This window comes from Crinia signifera, chromosome 1, assembly GCF_055691185.1.
Source record: "Crinia signifera chromosome 1, ASM5569118v1, whole genome shotgun sequence".
In the NCBI taxonomy this organism is placed as follows: domain Eukaryota; kingdom Metazoa; phylum Chordata; class Amphibia; order Anura; family Myobatrachidae; genus Crinia; species Crinia signifera.
Window position 1 is genome coordinate 167,733,541 of NC_139217.1, and position 21,509 is coordinate 167,755,049.

Here is a 21,509-nt window from a genome sequence, read left to right on the forward strand (position 1 = left end):
AGTAATACCCCAATTACATGTGATTCAGTAATACCCCAATTACATGTGATTCAGTAATACCCCAATTACATGTGATTCAGTAATACCCCAATTACATGGGCTTCAGTAATCGCCCAATTACTTGTGCTTCAGTAATACCCCAATTACATGTGATTCAGTAATACCCCAATTACATGTGATTCAGTAATACCCCAATTACATGTGATTCAGTAATACCCCAATTACATGTGATTCAGTAATACCCCAATTACATGTGATTCAGTAATACCCCAATTACATATGCTTCAGTAATCGCCCAATTACTCGTGCTTCAGTAATACCCCAATTACATGTGATTCAGTAATACCCCAATTACATGGGCTTCAGTAATCGCCCAATTACTTGTGCTTCAGTAATACCTTTATTGCTTGTGTTCCAGAAATACCACAATTACTTTCCAGCAATGATATAAACACAAGCAAAAGGTCAACATAGAAAAGGTCGACAGATGAAAAGGTTGACATGAGTTTTTCAGGTTTTTTTGGTGTCAATGTCGACACCTGAGCATGTGGACTCCCAATTACTCGTATGGCTTCGGAAAGGTGCATTTCTCTGCTACCTCTGTGCTCTGCACACTTTACTGTGGATGGTGAACTATGAAAAAGTAACAAAATCAGAAAAAAATTGTGAAAAACTCTTGTCGACCTTTTCATTGATATACTAGTTCCCTGTAGAAGGACATTTTTTATCTGTATTCTGCCACAAGCATACATAGCATAGATTCTGCAGCTTCTCAATATTAATAACTCACTTGTGGTCATAGTTGTAATGTTTATTGATATTTAAATTAGCACCTCCATTTTTTCGGTTTTTTTCCTGAAAATATAAAATTGTGGCACAAAGTCTCTGCCACTAAATACAGATGCCTCAATCAGTGTCGGATCTGTGGGTGGTGAGCCGAGGTGCAAAAATATAATTTAAGCCCCCCCCCCCCCCCCTCCTCCACCACAACCCAAGTTCACAATATGCACCACAGCAGTGCGTGACAGAGAGAGGCAGACTGTGACAGGGAGAGACAGTGGGTGACAGGAGCAGCAGTGCCACTGCTGTCCCACTACAGCTGTTATCTTCAGTTTCCGAACTTACACCCCATGGCCAGAAACGCAGATTTCAAGGATGTCAGACAGAACAATCTATGCACATTAACAATCCCCATTTGTGTGTCCAGTGCAGAAGTTGATTTGTTTTTTTTGGAGCATGTGCAGTATGCAAAGATTCATACAGTATACAGCATAGTCGTCATTTCCAGCTGACTAGATGGGCCAAATGGTTCTTATCTGCCGTCAAATTCTATGACTAAGACACTTTTTTACACATATGCAGCTTTGGCGTGTATGAAAGTAGATAACAGAAAAAAATCACTTCTTTATGGTATCTGCAAACATCTAACGGTTTTACTATCATCATCGAATTGTATAGCAATAGAACATTAATCATATGTATTAGAAAACTAGCGACGCAGGAAGAACTATAGCAGCATAGTAAGTGCCACTGTAGTAAGTAGTTACTCCCATTGTCCATGGATGTACACTGTAACACATAACCAATTTGCTGATACAGTATAACATTTCCTGAGCAGAGGTGAGCTCTGGGCCTAATTCAGACCTGAGCGTTGCTGTGGAAATTTGCAGAGCCCTGTGACCAGATAGCCGCCGCCTAGAGTGAAATCCTGTCTCTTGCAAGTCTGTGTATGTATCCCTATTCCCATGCCATAATAATAATAATACAGTCTGTGCAAGTGTGTGTACCTCTGAACCTTCCACAACTATGCGACAGATACAGGCTGATCATGGCCAGAGCTGATGTCACAGACCCTCCCTGAAAATGCCTGGGCATGCCTGCGTTTTTACTGACTCTTCCCTGAAAGCGGCAGGTTAACACCTAAAAGCAGCGGCTTCCTGTCAGTCAAGTTGTGAGGGCGTTGCAATTAGGTTCATCGCTGTTTTAGCCTTGCGCATGTGCGCTACGATCCATACGTGTGCGCAGTCATTCAATAATCTATAGGATTGCGAATTCGCACAACAGCGATCAACTCTGAATAACCCCCTGTGTCACACAGTATGTAAAACTAACAAAAATAGACCAGATCAGCACATAAAGTATACTGATGATGGAAAGACCCTTAACTATTTTGTATCTAAAAATATAAATAAGCAGAGAAAGTGTCTAATGCATGTTAACAAATTCATTTTCATGTTTTGCAGAGCTCATCTATAAGGAAGTTATGAACTTTGAAGAAAGAACAAAAAATGGTGTAGTAAAAGGACAGCCGTCTCCTTCAGGTACTCTTTGTAACTAGCCGTATGATCGCACCAATTGTGCATTGAGATAATTCTAATAATAACTAGATTTTAATAAATGACCTATGTCAGTGGTTCCCAAACTGGGGGTGCCTCAGGACAATTGCAGGGGTGCCTTGGTTTGCTGGACCAGGATCAATTCATATTATGAATGGTCAATGTAACAGGCAAAACCAGTGCTGGTGGCGGCCAATCATAATATATGTGGACAAACAACAGCAAATCCTGTCCCTCACCAGATAACTGTGACATATAAACACAATGCACTTACTTTTATATTTTTTTTCTGAATTTATCGATAAACAGCATTTGGCCTAGGGGTGCCTTTAAAATGTATTGATGCTCTGGGGCGCCGTGATTCAAAAAAGTTTGGGAACCACTGACCTATGTTAAAGGCTTGCACAGTTAGGACATGAGTACAACCCATGTCCTAATGGTATGCAGTTTAAATCCCGGCGGTCGGGATCCCGGCGTTCAGAATCCCGACGCCGAAATCCCGACCGCCGGAATCCCGACAGTTTCTCTCTCCGTGGGTGTCCACGACACCCCTGGAGGGAGAATAAATTAGCGTGCCGAGCGTAGCGAGGCACCGGGCCCGCTGCGTGCCCAGCGCAGCGGGACCGCTGCGTGGCGAGCGCAGCGAGCCCGCAAGGGGGGGCGATCCACGTCCCCCCCTTGTCGGGATTTCGGCGGTCGGGATTCCGGCGTCGGGATTTTGAACGCTGGGATCCCGACCGCCGGGATTTCATACTGAATCCGTCCTAACTGGGGGGGTTCAGGAGTAGGGGTCCACGTTCACGGGTGTGGCCAGCCTCCAGAGGGGGTGTTGTAACTTTTAAAGAGTACATGATCTGGGCTCCTTGATAAATCTATATAGTCAATACTGCTGTACATGCATGATAATGTACCAGTTTAATAATAGCAATGCATTGTAGAGAATACATCACAGTCCTTTGCATTATAATGTAACATGCTGTATGCACAATGTATAACTGATTTTTAGAAGGAGAGGAGGGGGAGGGGGCAGATAGCGGGGCCCACCGGGGGTTTTCCCTGTACCCCTGTGGGCCAGTCCGGCCCTGCACAGAAGGGCATCTGGATGGCCTACAGTCAGCAGGTCAAAACCAAAAGGTCAACATGCAAAACGTTGATATGAAAAAAGTTGACATACGAAAACGTTTCATTTTATTTAGTCTTTTTTTTTTAACAACTAGGAATAATTAGGAATGCGTCTGGAGTGTGGCAGTCAATGCAAGCTATGCCAGGTGTTAACATTGACACAGTGGCCTTTTTTCAGATCTGATCGCAGCACAAATTTGTTTGGAAAATGGGCAAAACCATGCGCACTGCAGGTGGGGTAGATGTAACATGTATAGAGTTATATAATCTATATAGTTAGATTTGGGTGAGTTATTTTGTTTCTATGCAGGGTAAATAATGGCTGCTTTATTTTTTCACTGCAATTTAGATTTCAATTTCAACACACCCCACCCAAATCTAACTCTCTCTGGAGTGCACATGGTTTTGCCCATTTTCCAAACAAATTTTTACTGCAATCAGATCTGAATAAGGGCCAAAAAATGAAAACCTCATGCTGACCATCTCATGTTTTGACCTTTCCCATGTCAACCTTTTGCTTGTGTCGACTTTTTTCCCTCACTGTCGACCTTGTGCATGTTGACCTTTTGCTGTTGACCTAATGACAATCAACCTAGACAGTGTCTGTGAGCTATATCACACCCAAATGACTATATATAAAATCTTAGCCGGTGTACAGTGCATTAACCCATTACATCATTATGTTATATGCATTTGCTCACACAAGGGACCTTATTCAGGTGCATTCGCACGGGGGCGATGTTTAGCATCTGTGCATGTGCAGATGCTGGGCGCTTGCGCCCACGGCGAATAAAGTGTTCCCTGGGTGCATGCACCCAACCTTGTGGGTGGGGGGGGGGGGCGGCGTGCAGGGGTACGCACCCATGAGAACACCCAGCATTTCATGGGCATTCCCATGAAAATGCTGGGCGTTCCCATGGTAATTGCCCGGGGGCGTGGGTGCCAGGGGCGGCCAGCTGAAATCGCCAGATGTCAGCTGCCCGCCTATTTCAGTGACAACGTTCACGCATTTAAATGTGATCTGTGAGTCACTTTATATGCGTGAGCGCACCAAATCTTTCGATAGTCCGCATTCCCACTGCCATGAGAATGGATGTATAAGTAAATCATCCATTCGCATTCCATGCGAACATACGCGCTGTGCGAATGGTGGACCGGCGTCCCACCATTCACAGGGCGAGTTCTGGTTGACTTGCAAGGATGCAAATTCGCATCCCAACAAATCAACCAGCATAACCCCAAGGAGTAAATGCTTTTTGAACAGATGCAGGTTTTTCAAGACGACAGCTACAATTTCCCAAGATCCCAAACCCCCCACTTGTAACAAACTTCTATGAAGAGTCTATTTTACAAGCTAGACACATGTGTAATTAATAATGGCCTATTAAGAGAAGTTTCTTCTTCATGCTATTTTATGTGTGGTTTATGTGTGATTGCCAGACACAGGTTTTTTGTTGTTCTACAACTAAGGGCTTGACTCTGGTTTATTCACAAAAGCAAATTCTTTCTCTAATGGAAAAAAACGCGTGCACTGCAGGTGGGGCAGATGTAAATATGTGCAGAGAGAGTTACAGATGGAGCGCCCTTCATTCTTGGATTCGCCAGCTGCCGGAAGGGGACGCATGCGCATCCCCTTACTACGGAGGTCCCTGTCGGTCCCCACCGCTTCGCCGCCCGATCCCACCTCCCCGATCCCCCTAACCCTGCCCGTCTCCCTGAATTGGAGATGGGCAGGGTTCGCGTCCCCCGCCGCCAGGAAACTGGGACGTTCGTCAGTCAGATGGAGCGCTGGCTCGCCAGCGGGGGCGTTCTGGCGAGCCCCAGCGCTGGCTGAGAGGCACTCCATCTGTAGATGTGGGTGTTATTTTGTTTCTGTGCAGGGTAAATACTGGCTGCTTTATTTTTTCACTGCAATTTAGATTTCAAATTCAACAAACCCCACCCAAATCTAACTCTCTTTGCACATGTTACATCTCCTCCACCTGCAGTGCACATGGTTTTGTCCATTTGATAGAGAATTTGCTTTTGCAACTGAACCAGAATCAGGCCCTAAGCTTGTCAGTGCAATCAGTGTGAATACGCCCTATGCTTCTTTTTTTTCTAAGGGACAACACCATGTTGTGCTGCAGGTGGGGCAAATGTGCAGAGAGAGTTAGATTTGGGTGTTATTTTGTTTCTGTGCAGGGTAAATAATGACTGCTTTTTTTTTAAACAACAGTTTGAATTTCAGTTTGAAGTTCTGGTCACACCCCATCCAAATCTGACTCTCCCCCTGCACATGGTACATCTGCCCCACCTGCTGTGCAGCATTGTTTTGTCTATTAGAGAAAAAATGTGCTTTGCGATCCATGCTGAATTAGGCCTATTGTACGAGCGGTCTCTCATTCATAGTATGCATAGAACTGAGAATATTACCCACATAATGCACAATCATTGTGGAATTGGTAGTCTGATACATAGAACACCAGAGCTATACATAGGATACGTAGGAGAGAACTTTTCTGATTGGAAAAAATGGTACAGGCACATTGGGTCATGGTCACCTCTGGCTTCCAAATGAAAAGTCACCACATATCTCCCAACTGTCTCAGAATTGGAAGGGCAGTCCAGTTTCCCATGCTATTGAATGCGTTGGTGAATTTCTTTATTCAACCTCAGGCTATTGGTGAAGGTAAGTAACCCAGTAAGGGTTTTGAAGTGGACAGTCTATTTAAGTAGGCATTGCCTCCCACTCCTATCTCTCTCACAAACTGGACCAGTGCAAAGTTTCTTGGCATCCAGAAGAACTCATCACCCATCAAGATCTATTAACCAGTTCCACATCTTAACTTTTGTAACACAAAATAATAACTTTTACCTTCTCCTGCATGAAAAGGTTATAGTCCAGAGCACTGATATCTGATGCAGAATTATACCCAAGCTGCACTGCTGCCCAGGGACAAAAACAGAATTTCTAGATTAAATAAAATTTAAAAAAAAAAGCTATATTACAGTTGTAATCAGAAAGTCTATTTTAGCTTTCCGTAATATGAAGATTACAAAACATTTGTTACGACTTTGTACCAAATAAATATTATATTATTATATTTTAGCCCCTTTTCTAGATCGCTTAGAAATGGAGCACTGATTGCTCTGTGTGTATGGCCTGCAGCGATGGCGATGCGCATTACTGTGCGCTGGTATGACCCGCAGGGAAAGACAGTGCTTGCATTGGCTTTCCCTAGATCGCAGGGCTTTGCCTATTAAAAATAGGCAAAGCCTCGCTCAGCAAGCACGTAGCTCGGCAAAAGAGCCGGGTCAGCCCGTGTGAAAGGGGCTTTTGGGCCTGATTCAGCATGGATGCCACATGATAAGCTGCCTGCAGCCATAGCCAGATTAGGGAGGGGGAGGGGATGGGGGCACAGGGGCCTCTTCTGTCAGGAGGTCCCCCTGCCATAGCACTAGTTATTCCTCTTGTGCAGCTGCAGAAAATGGGAGTATCAGGTTTCATGAGCTACAGTCGGGAACCTACAGCCAATGGAGGTTCCTGTCCAGAGGAGAGGCTAAGGAATCGCGCCCTGAGGATCAGTACTAGGCCTTGCCACTCCCTGAAACATCAGCCGCAACTTGCACCCGTCCCTAACCTTGAATTTCCCCTCCTGTCAGTCAGTCAAAAGCATTTGCAAAATTACTATGAACAAGGTCCTAAGGCTGGTATTCCAGTGGCCACGATAATTTTTCTCCTGAAAAAAAAAAAGAGAAATGATTTTTGACCAGTGGTAATTTTCGGGCTATCCAATTAAACCCCATTTTTTTATTGAGAAAAACACCCAATTTTTGGGTGAGATCCCGGATAAATTTCTGGATCCCATGTATTATAGCAGCTCTCATAATCGGGGATTATGCTTCATGTGCCAGAGGCTTTGGAAGTATAATCCTCAATAAGTAATTGAATAGCCCCCTGCGAATCTATTAGCTGCAGTAAATTGCTTCAAATAATTAAATACCAGCCATACGGGCTAATTCAGCATGGATCGTTAATATAAGAGTTCGCAATGGACTGCAAGGAGAAAGCTGCTGCTCAGACAGACAGCGAAAACGCCTCTTGCTAACTTGCAAGAGAATTGCAAATTGATCGTAAATCACTAACTATTTGCATATCTATGTGCAATTCCCAAACCATCAATGCAATTGTGAGTAGGCCTGAGGCTTCCACCATTCTAAGACTCCTCAAAACGCCTGGTGTATGCACTCCCAGAAAAGCCAGGATTGTACCCCCAAAAAAGCCAGCTTCCTGTCTGTCAAGCTCTGACCACAATACGTTTATCATCTATACGCATTGTCAGTTGCTAATTCCCCTCGTGTATGCGCAATGCATAGGTACACATACACAGTCATTTGATAATCGATTTGCGAATTCTCTGGTCAGCAATAAATGCTGAATTAGCCCCTTAATTGTGTAGACTAAAAAAAAGGTTATTCCATGTATGGTAAGCATAAAGTATGCTTACCACGGGGAGAAACATCTCCAGTCAGTTAGAAGTTAAATACTTTCTTATATGTTTCATATTTTAATTTTGTTGAAAGAATTGCATTAACTTTATCTGAACTGAAAAAGTAATGAAGCAATTTTACTCACCAGAGACCAGAAGTAATTGCAGTTAAATGCGATTCATGTGAAATTTATACTTGTACTGTACTTTTTTCAATGAGCTAAAATATCATCCTCCAGCTAAATATCAAACCTAACCCTCTGTGTGACTTTAGGCAATATAAAAAGAGAATTATTTATAACTGATTTAATATGCAGTGTAGTTTACATGATTACTTACTTCCTAACTTTCTTTAAAATTAAAATGGGAACTTTGCCTGTGATACGCACCTGGAAAAAGGGGGTATAGGCTCATGACAAATGCTTTAGAGCCATCCCCCACCCCTATTTCAGAACTCAGGGGTAGATTTATGTACCGGCGATTAGGGGAATATGCGCTATCCCCATGCGTTATGGCAGGGGATAGCGCTTCCCCTGATCTATGACAACCGCTGAGTGGGTGTCTAACATGCGGCGGTGTGGGGCAGGAGGCATAGTGCAGGGACGATATTTTGTACTGCACGCCTGCCTAATTTATGAGCGGTCAGCATCGCTGACTGTTCCGCCCCCTGCAGCTATCGACTTCGACAGCTGCAGGCGGCGATTCCCTATGCCCACAGCAGGGACAGTGCTGTCCCTGTGGCTGGCTCTGAGCTGCACTGGGGATCTTGCGTGAGTAGCGAGATCCCGGACATGCGCAGTGAGCGGGCTGGGGGGAAGGAGACGGCGCATCAGTGTTAACTGATGCGCTGTCTCAAGGAGGGGACATCGCCGGAGGGGGGGAGGGCAGGATGGTTTTGATGACGTCAGTGTAGATCATTCTGAAAGTAGAGGGAATTAAAGTATGAGAAGAAGTTTACAGTGATAAAATCAAGGCCCAGAAAAGATTATTTTTGGAATGTTGGAAATGTAGAAGAGGATGTACCAGAGTTAGAGCTACTAAGGAGAGTTTGGATAGGTAATGAACTAGGAAAAATATGTACAATGAAGATCTGCGAAGTAAATAGTATGGAAGAGGGAAGTTGATGGTTTACATCATTTTAGAGATAACAGAGAATGAGTATGCAGAATTGGCCCTAAGACATTGCTATTAGAGGAATTTTGTCAGGGCAGTTTCAGTCTAAGGTTGAGGGCAATATTTCAGTTATAAAAAAAACTATCCTGCGCCCCGGGACTGGCAGTGTCCTACAGTGGAGGAGGCAGTGAATAGGAGCTCAGCATCTATTGACAGGAGACGGAGGTACAGGGGGCATGGCCACAAGCTCTCAGAGTGCTGGCCATGTCCAGCCGTGTCGAAAGGGGGGCGTGGCTTCATGACTGCAGACATTTACATGAAGCCCCTTTATACAGATCCATGCCCCTTTTAGGGATCACACACCGCAGGGCCACGTGGCCGCCCCGATCGTAGATATTGCAAAGTTGGGAGGTATGCATTGTGCCATTATAGCATTTCCTGCTTCGCCTCATTACCAAGCCAAAGAAGGAAGCTACACATACAAGATCTATTAGCATTTTGTCTGCTGAAGCTGGGGGATAAGACAATCGTGCTGGAGCGCACAATGCATACGTCTAGTGCTAATGCGCTGTGTGTCTTTCTCTCCGTAACCAGCTCCACTGAGCTTGCACCAGATCTTGTTACCTTTGTGAGCTTTAATGTGCAGCCCGGAGCCGGCAGCCACCACAGCTAGTTACAGAAATGTTTCTACTGTGGTGTTTGGGACGGAACGGTTAGCACCACTGACCCTTCATACATTGCCCTGCATATTGGCGTGCTGTCTTGTGGATTGCAGCACCACCCCTGTCATTTATCACACAGAATGGCATATTAATGCATTGGGAAGAAGTGATAGCAGCTCACATAATGCGCTCTGCTACCACCTTCCCCATAACACCAATCTTACATCTACCCCACAGTACCATAATATCTTAACCAAGATACCTTTGCATTCTGTATGTGGGAATACTCCCCGCTTGATGCATTATGTAGTGTCTCATTGGTATGCAGTGTGACACAGAGCTTGTCAGCAGACAGTGTATTAGCATTGGTAATAGTGCCAACTTCACCTCTAGAGCAGAAAAAGTTTAGAATAAAGAAAAATGTCCTTGTCATCCAGGAGCCAGCGAATACATGTGTTCTTTTTCTAATGAGTGAAGAAGTGAACGGCGAGCAAGGACATTCCAATTTATTGCTACCTGGTGATTTTTGCAGCTGTATAACCACACAGCCTTGAGCACCCAGCATTTGTATAGGGGTCATGTCTAATCCATTCACTATACCGTAAGTTATGATCTGTTTTTCCAAGGAAACAAAGAGACTTGCTGAAAGGTGACCAAGGCCGCAAAAGGCCTAAAATATGGCAATTTATTATCATTTACCTTTGAGGTATTTTTTGTTTTTACATTCTACGTGCACTGCAGATTACCAAGGAATAAAGCAGCGGCCTTGCTCATTGCGGGAACACCCTGTTCCTGCTCACATAACTAGGAGGGTTTGTCACCTCTAGCAGATCCCCAATTATATTTCTCTGTGCATTTATGTTTGACGGGAGGAATTATTGCATGCTGTGTTTTATTTATTCGGAACGCTGTTTGATATCTCATCCACTGTGCTCAGTGACTTCTGTTCTGGAGGTGTGCATGCATACTAATTTAGCCATTGCGCCAATTAAAACACGCTTTCATTATTTCATAATGAATTTTTAAAGAGCGGTACAAGAATATGTTTATTTGAACATTCTATTAGCAGATTTTATGACATGAATCATCACGTTCCATTGATCTTTATGTTTTTCCTTTCTCGAGCTGCCTTTTTGCAGAAAAACAATTATTCACTTCAATTTTTGTTGTTAGCATACACTATTCCTTGTACTTCCCAGTTATTATTTTATATATATATTATACTAATTTAGTGGATATTGTGCCTGATTCAGAAGTGGATTCCATAAATGTGCCATCATGCAGTACATCTATCCTCAATACACCACACAGCGTGAGATGCCTGGCATAAGTAAGCCTCCAGGTCCCCAGCAACACTGCTAGCATTGGCACCTTTTTTTTGTTGAAAATACATCTTGCAATGCCATGCATTTATTGCCCCAAGAGACTGTGCTGATTCATTTTATATATGATGCTTACATTTTGTGTACAGGGTCGGTTAAAGGCTTGGGATGCGGAGGGGGGCAGGGCACTTCAGACAGGGGTGCCCTTGTGAACAGAGCCGGCCCTAGCTTAAATGACGCCCTAGGCAAGATTTTGGCTGTTGCCCCCTAGCACCGCCACTAGTTCTGCCTCTGACCCTGCTCCCCTTTCCCAGCACCATCAACCCTCATCATAGCAGTAATCATATTGGTGCTCCTATCCGCAATATTTTAAATAGAAACAGTGCACAAATTCGGTGCGCAGCCCAAAAGGGGGGTGTTCTTGCTGGGAAGGGGCATGGCCACACAATAGTACCCCCAATTCAAATTATGACACACAGTAGTGCAACTTTTTTCACATTATATCATGCGATAGTGTCCCTTATTCACATTACATCACACAGTAGTACCACTTTACCTTATATACATTACTCCTCACATTATTCTCTTAGAAAAAAATCCTGAGAAAATATTGTATTTTAAGCACCTCCATGGCCACACTGCAACCCAGCACAAAGCAGTGTGGACTGGGCAGAGGAGAAGAGCTGCAGCTGCTGCTGTCACTGAAGGGGCGGGGGCCCGGGGCCCCCACTGGGCCCTTCCATCAGACTTTGGCCTGGGTAATTTGTACCCCCTACCCCTTTCTCTCTGTACCCCTGATAATACCACACAGTAATGCCCCTTACACATGACACACATTATTAATGTCCTTATAACCATAATGCCCCTTACACATTATGCCAACCTTTATTAATGCCCTTCATACACATAATGACACACATAATGCCCCTTACACATATGTTGCACATTATTAATGCACTTATACACATGACACACATAATGCCCATTACACATATGTTGCACATTATTAATGCATTTATACATGACACACATAATGCCCCTTACACATATGTCACACATTATTAATGCCTGTTACACATGACACACATAATGCCTGTTACACATGTCGCACATTATTAATGCATTTATACATCACACACAATGCCCCTTACACATGTCACACATTATTAATGCCCTTATACACATGACACACATAATGCCTGTTACACATATGTCGCCCATTATTAATGCATTTATACATGACACACATAATGCCCCTTACACATATGCCGACACTATTGCACAACCAACCCACCCGCAGACAGCACTCGCACAGCCGCTAACACTGTGACCTCTGCTTCTGCTTGGATACAGATGTTTCCTCATACTCAATAAGCCATGCAGTTCTTGGCCAGTTCTGCTAACGTTGGTTGCCTTTTTTTGCTGAAATTTCGTCTTATTTGCATTATTATGATCAGGACACACACAAGGAGCTTCGGATGATTAAAATAATATGCGGCATGCCTATATTCTGTGTGTGACTGTGGCTGTACCTGCATACAGAATGCTATGTTACAGTGATTTCCATGAATACACTATTTTATATGCAGATACAGCCTCACTCACACACAGAATATAGGCATGCCGCATATCATTTTAATCAGCAGAAGCTGCTGATGCCCCTAGGCATTCCAAATGCCCTAGGCAATTGCCTAGCGTGCCTATGCCTAAGGCCGGCTCTGCTTGTTAAGGGAGATTGCGCCAGATGTATCAAGCTTCAAAAAGTGATACAATGGAGAGTGATAAACAGCCAGCTCTTAAGCTGATTGTTTGGTTGTTTATCACTAGAGACAGGATTATATGCTACATAAAAAGCTTGAAATATGCATGCAAATATGCATGAAAAATACTTAAAATATGCATGAAAAGTGTTAAAATATGCTATATTAAATAACAAACAAATGTTTTTTAACTTATTTATTTAAACATCAGTATAAAATTAGTTGCAAATAAACCTCAAAAATAGGCCCATTTGGCCCACAGCATCTGCAGATGTCTAGTGCTGTAGTAGGTTTATTTAGGGAATAATTTGGTACTTGTGAGTTATCTGGACGCCCGATTTTTTGATTGTATGCCTTAAGTTAAGGCATACAATCAGATGCGATGCGATATCGCATCGCATCGCATCGCATCGCATGCGACCATCGGATGCGATGACCCGATTTTTCCATAGGAATCAATGTTAAAATGATTCCTATGGAAAAAGGGGTCTTTTTCATACCCCTACTATCCAAGTGGGCATGGAGTTGGATATAAACCTGTGGCGAGCGTAGCGAGCCACCGAGCCCGAAGCGTGGCGAGCGAAGCGAGCCCCGCGAGGGGACGGTATTCCGTGTCCCCTCGCGGGGCTCGCTACGCTCGCCACGCTTCGGGCTCGGTGGCTCGCTACGCTCGCCACAGGTTTATATCCAACTCCATGCCCACTTGGATAGTAGGGGTATGAAAAGGACCCCTTTTTCCCATTGAATTCCATGTTAAAATGGACTCAGTCCATTTTAACATTGATTCCTATGGAAAAATCGGGTCATCGCATCGCATCGCATCGCATCGCATCCGATGGTCGCATGCGATGCGATGCGATGTGCCCGATCCGACCCGATTTTGAAATCGGGCGTCCAGATAACTCACAAGTACCAATAATTTAATCTGCGCTCTGAAGCTGCCAATATAATTTCAAAAAAATAAAGAGACCACCTAGTCTCCTTAGGAAGGACAGTAGAAGAAGAGGTATTTTTGAAATAGAAATAGAGGCGCTATTAGATAAGAGGTTGGTACTCCCCTGAAGCTTCTGGAAACTCCCGATAAGGGTCCCCTTAGTACGGTTTCGTATTGAGTATATGAAATGAGAAAGAAAAAAGAGAGAGAGCCGAGCTCCTCGTGTAATCCTGTCTGATTATAGGGATCACACTTTTATATATACAGTAGTCAGATTCGTCATATATAAATTCATCTGCTGGGGTGTTACCCCCTACCAATCTCACTCACATAAGTGATAATATATATCGCATATCACAACAAATTCCGTATTGATTCAGAAGATGATATAAATTGGGGTTTCCCCCTCTGTTATGTACTCACAACAGGATAGATGTTAGAGTGCATGTATCATGGTCTTTCACTCCTGGCTTCTTCTTAATCCCAAAAAAATAATTTCTGGATTCTTGTAATAATAAACAAGTATCCTTTATTAAAACATACAGTTTTAAAAACAGATTTGAGACTGTGACTGTGTGGAACCGGTTGGGACTGGATGGAAAGATGTTATAATAGTGGGTGGAACAAATCTTACCGGGGCCCCCTGTTCGATAGTCCACCTCCAATCCACGTCCTGTTCCGTTCCACCAGCCGTATTGTCTCCTTAGGTATAGTCAAAGGGAACTGCACCAACGCGTTTCGAACCTCCGTGGTTCTTTTTCAAGGTGTACCTGTCCCCCCTGACTTCCGGATATATATGGTGGTTGGATGGTCGTTTCATGTGTCCTTCATTAGATCCTAATTGCGCTTATGTATTTAGATAACATTTCCATACACAATACATTCTTCGTTATAGTTTATACATGTTCCTATCACTGAAACCGGGTAGCGTCGCGTCACATCCGGTGACGCGGCCGCGACTTCCTCCTTTCTCCTGTGTTCTGTGTAATAGTCTCCTACTGCTGGTTTGATCGCGTCGCGTCACTTCCGGTTTTTCCGTCTGTACTAGTCTTCCTCCATGCGTTCCATCGGCTTTCTTACTTCCTTGTTTTGCGTTCCAGTGGGTTCTCCCATTCTATATGTATTTCCTTTGGCGATCACGTAATACGTTTTCTGTATCAAAATTATTTATGCTGCTAAAAGTTTTTCTGCTGCTATAAAAAAAAGCCTTTTTGCTGCTATTATGAACTCCCTTATACATGCTGCTAAAACTATTATATTTAGTTTCTATAATTATTCCTTGAAGCTGTTAATCAGTATTCAATACCGTACAGGCATAAAGATTAATCCAGCAACCCTGCTGAAACTATTATATTTAGTCTCTTGAATTATTCCTTGAAGCCGCTAATCAGTGTTCAATACCCTATAGGCATAAAGATTAAACCCAGCAATTGATACAGAAAACGTATTACGTGATCGCCAAAGGAAATACATATAGAATGGGAGAACCCACTGGAACGCAAAACAAGGAAGTAAGAAAGCCGATGGAACGCATGGAGGAAGACTAGTACAGACGGAAAAACCGGAAGTGACGCGACGTGATCAAACCAGCAGTAGGAGACTATTACACAGAACACAGGAGAAAGGAGGAAGTCGCGGCCGCGTCACCGGATGTGACGCGACGCTACCCGGTTTCAGTGATAGGAACATGTATAAACTATAACGAAGAATGTATTGTGTATGGAAATGTTATATAAATACATAAGCGCAATTAGGATCTAATGAAGGACACATGAAACGACCATCCAACCACCATATATACCCGGAAGTCAGGGGGGACAGGTACACCTTGAAAAAGAACCACGGAGGTTCGAAACGCGTTGGTGCAGTTCCCTTTGACTATACCTAAGGAGACAATACGGCTGGTGGAACGGAACAGGACGTGGATTGGAGGTGGACTATCGAACAGGGGGCCCCGGTAAGATTTGTTCCACCCACTATTATAACATCTTTCCATCCAGTCCCAACCGGTTCCACACAGTCACAGTCTCAAATCTGTTTTTAAAACTGTATGTTTTAATAAAGGATACTTGTTTATTATTACAAGAATCCAGAAATTATTTTTTTGGGATTAAGAAGAAGCCAGGAGTGAAAGACCATGATACATGCACTCTAACATCTATCCTGTTGTGAGTACATAGCAGAGGGGGAAACCCCAATTTATATCATCTTCTGAATCAATACGGAATTTGTTGTGATATGCGATATATATTATCACTTATGTGAGTGAGATTGGTAGGGGGTAACACCCCAGCAGATGAATTTATATATGACGAATCTGACTACTGTATATATAAAAGTGTGATCCCTATAATCAGACAGGATTACACGAGGAGCTCGGCTCTCTCTCTTTTTTCTTTCTCATTTCATATACTCAATACGAAACCGTACTAAGGGGACCCTTATCGGGAGTTTCCAGAAGCTTCAGGGGAGTACCAACCTCTTATCTAATAGCGCCTCTATTTCTATTTCAAAAATACCTCTTCGTCTAGTGCTGTACACAGGATTTTTTTTCTTCCTGGCTGCTACAGCAGACTGCAGCGTCCTAGGCTCTTCTGGCATTAACTACACGGAACCTCATCTCCAGCGCTGATTGATCAAATGTCTACATAGCATGTGAGGGCGGCGCAGTGGAAAGATTCCTCCCTGCAACGCATACTCACTGTGACCCGTCATTTTCTCCATGCCACGTGATGTCACAACCCTTCCGCCCACCTCCTCTGCTGCAGAAGTCTCTCTCTTGGCGCAAAGTCCAAGGCAAGGGGCAGGCAAAGGTTCAGGAGCTTCGTGACGGCATCCGCCCAACTGACTATTATTAAAATGGGTTGGCAGCCTAGAGCAATGTCAGACGTAGTGTACATCCAAGGTCCCCCACACCGCATACATATGGGTCTAGCCTGCAAAATCAGTGAGAATGGGCAAAATATGCAAATACATATGCAAATATGCAATTGCATATAATCCTGGTTCTATTTATCACTCTGCATTTTATCACTTTGGCAGCTTAGTGCATCTGGCCCAATGTGTGGCTACCTGCAGGTTCAAGGTTGCCCATTTAATGTTCTTTATGAATTCAAGCAAATTGCTAACCAGTTACTGCAGCTAATAAGACTAATAAGACATTTATATTTGAGTCTTGAGTTTGGATTGCATGCAATGTGCAATGCACCATTTTGAGATTTTTAGCCAACCAACCGAGTTGCGTCTCACATACACAATAAGCAGCATCTCTGTGTGATTCTGAGTTATGTGTTGCTCCTCGGCAGAGGCTGAATGGACACAACTATGGGCCTTATTTTGGTTCACTCTTTCTGACAAAATCCTTCTTAGATGGACAAAACCATGTGCACTGCAGGTGGGGCAGATGTTACTTGTGCAGAGAGAATTAGATTTGGGTGGGGTTTTACTTCAAAGTGAGATCTATATTGCAGTGTAAAAATAAAGCAGTCAGTATTTACCCTGCACAGAAACAAAATAACTCACCCAAATCTAATTCTCTCTGCACATTTTACATCTGCCCCCCCTGCAGTGCACATGGTTTTGTCCATCTAAGAAGGATTTTGTCAGAAAGAGTGAACCAAAATAAGGCCCTGGGTGACAATGGGTCGTTTCAAAAGAGTAGCTATATCAGGGCCTGATTAAAGGTTCCAGGTCCCTAGGCTAATACACATGTAGCTCTCCTTGTAATGCTGCTAAACTCATGGGTATGGATGCTCAAGGGCTCACCAGTCATATTGCCCATGTGCATGTAACAAAGCTTAAACAGCTGGCATGTATGATCTAATGCTTGCGGAGTGGGTAAGAGACTTGGGTTTTAGGCTGCTCTAAAATAGCCTCATATGCCCGAAAACGTATCCACTTTTACCACAGTCTAAACCAAATGCCATCAGAGATGTCCACATACTGTAACTCTCACACTTCTATAACTCACAACTATCCTTATTACCCACACCTCCAAATGGGCAGAAGTTACAGATAAACAGGTGGCGTTTGAGTAAAAATGAGTGTTTTAGGAAGATTTGAGAAAGTTTTTCCAGGAAGATTTTCCTGGAATACCATGTTGGACAGTTTGTAGCTGGTGTTACCTACTACAGGACTACCTCCTGCCCATGGAGGAAGAGGTGAGTGCATGCGGTGTAGAACACCCCGCACTTGTCCCCTCTGATAGTGTGTGCGAAGCCATGAACTAGAAAAAAGGAGATGTACAGTTAGTAGTACTCAGGTGTTTTTTTATTTTCCTAGCAAAAAAGCATTATTGAAAATGAATATTACTGAACTATAGTAGATTTTACTGTGGATGACACTAATAATAAATAAAATGTATTACTTAGAGAATATTCATGTAAGACAGAATAATGTGCATTACATATTGAATAAAATAAGCATCCTGGCATATTTATCATTTCTACTTTATTTATAAATGACATTTATGAGACATTAAATCTGTTTCATAGAGAAAATAAATATTTAGTTTTATTGCTTCTATAAATACAACATTACATCAAATGTATAACATAATGCAATCTTCCATTCCACACATACTGAAAATAATACATGACTAAAGTATATTAAGTACATTTTCCTACTGTATATTGTTTTTATCTTTACTGTAGTATGTGTCTATGGGCCCGAGTCATACATGCTTGCTGGACTGCGAGCTGGTAACTGCCGGGCCGCCAAGCTCCCTCCCGACACTCCTGTGCACGGCTGGGAATGCATTTGCAGCTGTGCACACAGGGTAAAATTACTCACCATCGAATGATTTTCCCTCTGCTCAAAGCACTGATTAAGTCTAGACTCAGTCGGCACTGCGAAGCCCGTGGCGAGAAGGAGGCCACTGCTGACGTCAGCAGTCCTCCCTCCAAAGGCCAGGGAATGTCTACGATTTCTGGGGCACTACCAGAAAATGCCGGTGTTACACCTCCAAATGCCCGGCGCCTGTCACTCACCATGCGAGCGGCCAACATAGGCTAGCCTTCGCATTGTCCATTCGCAAGAGGACCCAGCCCTGCATACGTGTCTGAGCCGGGCCCTATATGTAGTGTGACTACAGTGGCAGGACCAGTATGGACCACTACTGAATATATGGGTCCATAGCCTAGGGAACCAGGTCTTGGACCAGCACCTTTGCAGTCAGGGCTTTGGACTAGCTAGAACAGTGGAGAGCGGCCATTTATCCAGGCTGCATTGTTTAATGTGTGTCTGTGTGTGCCCACTCCTGCACTCCCCCTCCACACTCATCTGCGCTGCTTCCTACACAATGGGAGTTATTCTGATTCACTCGGAAAGGCACAGTCACTCTCTAATGGACAAAACCATATGCACTGCAGGTGAGGCTGATGTAACATGTGCAGAGAGAGTTAGATTTGGATTGGGGGTGTACTTCAAACTGAGATCTATATTGCAGTGTAAAAATAAAGCAGCCAGTATTTACCCTGCAGAGAAACAATAAAACACCCAAATCTAACTCTCTCTGCAAATGGCACATCAGCCCCCCCCCCCCCCCCTGCAGTGCACATGGTTTTGTCCATTAGAGAGTGATTGTGCCTTTCCGAGTGAATCAGAATAACCCCCAATGTACTTTAGGAAATAACAGAACCCATGCACACGGTGCACTGTAGTTAGGCCAATCCATGCTTTATAGGCCAGACAGAGGGAGAAGTCTTGTCTCTGAACAGTGATAATGAAATATGGCCACTGGCTGAGTGGCTGCAGCATGCTTACTTTAACAATATAGGCCATTTCAAATATATTGCAGAACTGATCTGTTTACACATCTCACAATGATAAGGTTTACTAAAAGTGTTGAAGCTAGATGTAATTGTATGTGACCATGCAGACATCCCTTGCCTCTTCTGCATCACAACATCTAATGTCCATGTACAGTAGCATAGCTCCCAACATTGGTGGTCAGCAGAGCAGTACCCTGCCTGTGTGCATCCGTGATGGGGTGGAGCATAAAGGAAAACACTTCTCGTTCCTGTCTCGTTGGGGGCGTGCCCAGCATCTCTCTTAGATTGCTGGTCTGCCCCTAGGCTCCCCCTACACTGTGAATGTGCTATGCACAGCAGCGATGTGTGCTCCCCCACTACAAGACACTGCGGGACAGTTCTAGTATAATGAGACTGTCCGGCTGAAAGTGGGACAGTTGGGAGGTGTGCAGTAAAAAATGTATGTTTTTTTTTTTGTTCTATACTTTGCAATGACTGTTATTTGGGGTCTTCATCTTGAGTGATTTTACTAAGGTTCAATTGCTTTGCCGTTAATTTTCTCAGCACAGGTGCAGCAGTGAACAGCAGTGAGAGCCCCCCTCCGTCCTCATCTGTCAACGATATATCCTCCATGTCCACTGACCAAACACTGGCATCTGACACAGACAGCAGCCTTGAAGCTTCCGCAGGACCCCTTGGTTGTTGCAGGTGACTAGCCGCCTGCCTACGAAACCCCACCTTCTTCAGAGGATGACGTGATTGGGAAAAAAATCAATATAGCTATATAATTGCAAGAAAGGAAGTAGAGAGTCACATATTTCCCTTCTAGCCTGCTTCTCCTACAAAGTTATGTCATGCAGCTAAGCTCAAATGTATATTTAACTTATAGTTGCTCCGCTTTGGTCTTCTGGTTATGCTTACTGCAAGAAAAAAGGGATCTTTCACAAAAAAAAAATTATTCTGTTTGCATATATGTACAATTAATGGCTGTGAAACCAGCAAGACCCAATTATCTTTTCTCATTATGACATGACTAAAATGTGCAGTAGCCCTTCAAGCGTGTGCGTGTCCGTGTGAGCGTGTGCGTGAACTGTACGTACTTTTTCATCAGAATTGTTTGAATATCTGTTTGAAACCCTTCCATCTTTCCAGATAGATGGATGTAGATAATCTCACACTTGTACATCAGATGTACTGTATACATGCAAGCATATATGTATATTAAAAGAAAAAAACACAACTGTACAGTAGTTATTACATAGAGCAGTATATATATAGTAAAAAGGGCCTGTTTTGTGTTAGCTACATAAATTGTTGCTGTAAAATGACGCTAGCATATAAGATGTTAAGTTCATACATTTGTCAAATTGTGAAAAAAAATAAACTTTGTATCCTATAACAAGAAAACATCTTTAGCAGAACAGAGCATGATGGCTAACTAGTCATAATTCCACGGATCATGCAAAAAACACCCACTATCCAATAGTCTGTCACAGTTGTAATAGCTATTTATTTTTTTACATGCACAATATTTTTTATTTCAGACCAGGTGTGCTGAATTAAACCAGCAGTGAGCTAAAGTTAACTTGTATACAACTGTATATTTTAGTTTGGGGAGTTTTCCTTTGTAGAGTACAGGAGTAGTAACAATGTAGGTCTTGCAGTAACCCACTAGGGAAGGTTGCACCATTGAGATCCCCACACAGCAACCGCTTCCTGTTAATTGCTTAGATCTGCAACGGAAAGCAGCACAGATAGTAAACTTGTCATTGGGTTGTATGTTATAGTGACATATGGTAATACTTTCTTCATGTTTTCTTCATATTTTTTGTACAATATTAGCCATCTTTCAAATTAAGGTTTATATTGAACCTGTGAGAATAGGATCCGATGAGGATGGTGTTCTTTGGAGATAACAAATGTTCAGAGTTGAAAACATTGGGCGGAATTTAATAGGATGAGAGATTCAGAAAGTGAAAGATTTGGTAAGAAATCTCCAGTTTTTTTTTAAAGCGGCAATCATTTACACCACAAAACC

General features: G+C 43.2%; 1 protein-coding gene across 5 annotated transcripts in view; it reads left to right on the plus strand.

Moving 5' to 3' along the window:
* MAPK10 (mitogen-activated protein kinase 10) overlaps positions 1 to 21,477 on the plus strand; it is a 214,523-nt gene extending 193,046 nt beyond the window's left edge. For 3 of the 5 annotated variants that reach the window (XM_083176464.1, XM_083176482.1, XM_083176492.1), the window contains exons 13-14: positions 2,244 to 2,321; positions 20,041 to 21,476. In XM_083176464.1, the coding sequence (XP_083032590.1) occupies positions 2,244 to 2,321; positions 20,041 to 20,183 (221 nt within the window). In that variant the 3' untranslated portion in view covers positions 20,184 to 21,476. Of the gene's footprint in view, positions 1 to 2,243; positions 2,322 to 20,035 lie in introns of all 5 variants that reach the window. The other 2 variants (XM_083176471.1, XM_083176501.1) reach the window with 2 other exon arrangements.
* Positions 21,478 to 21,509: the final 32 nt, after the last annotated feature.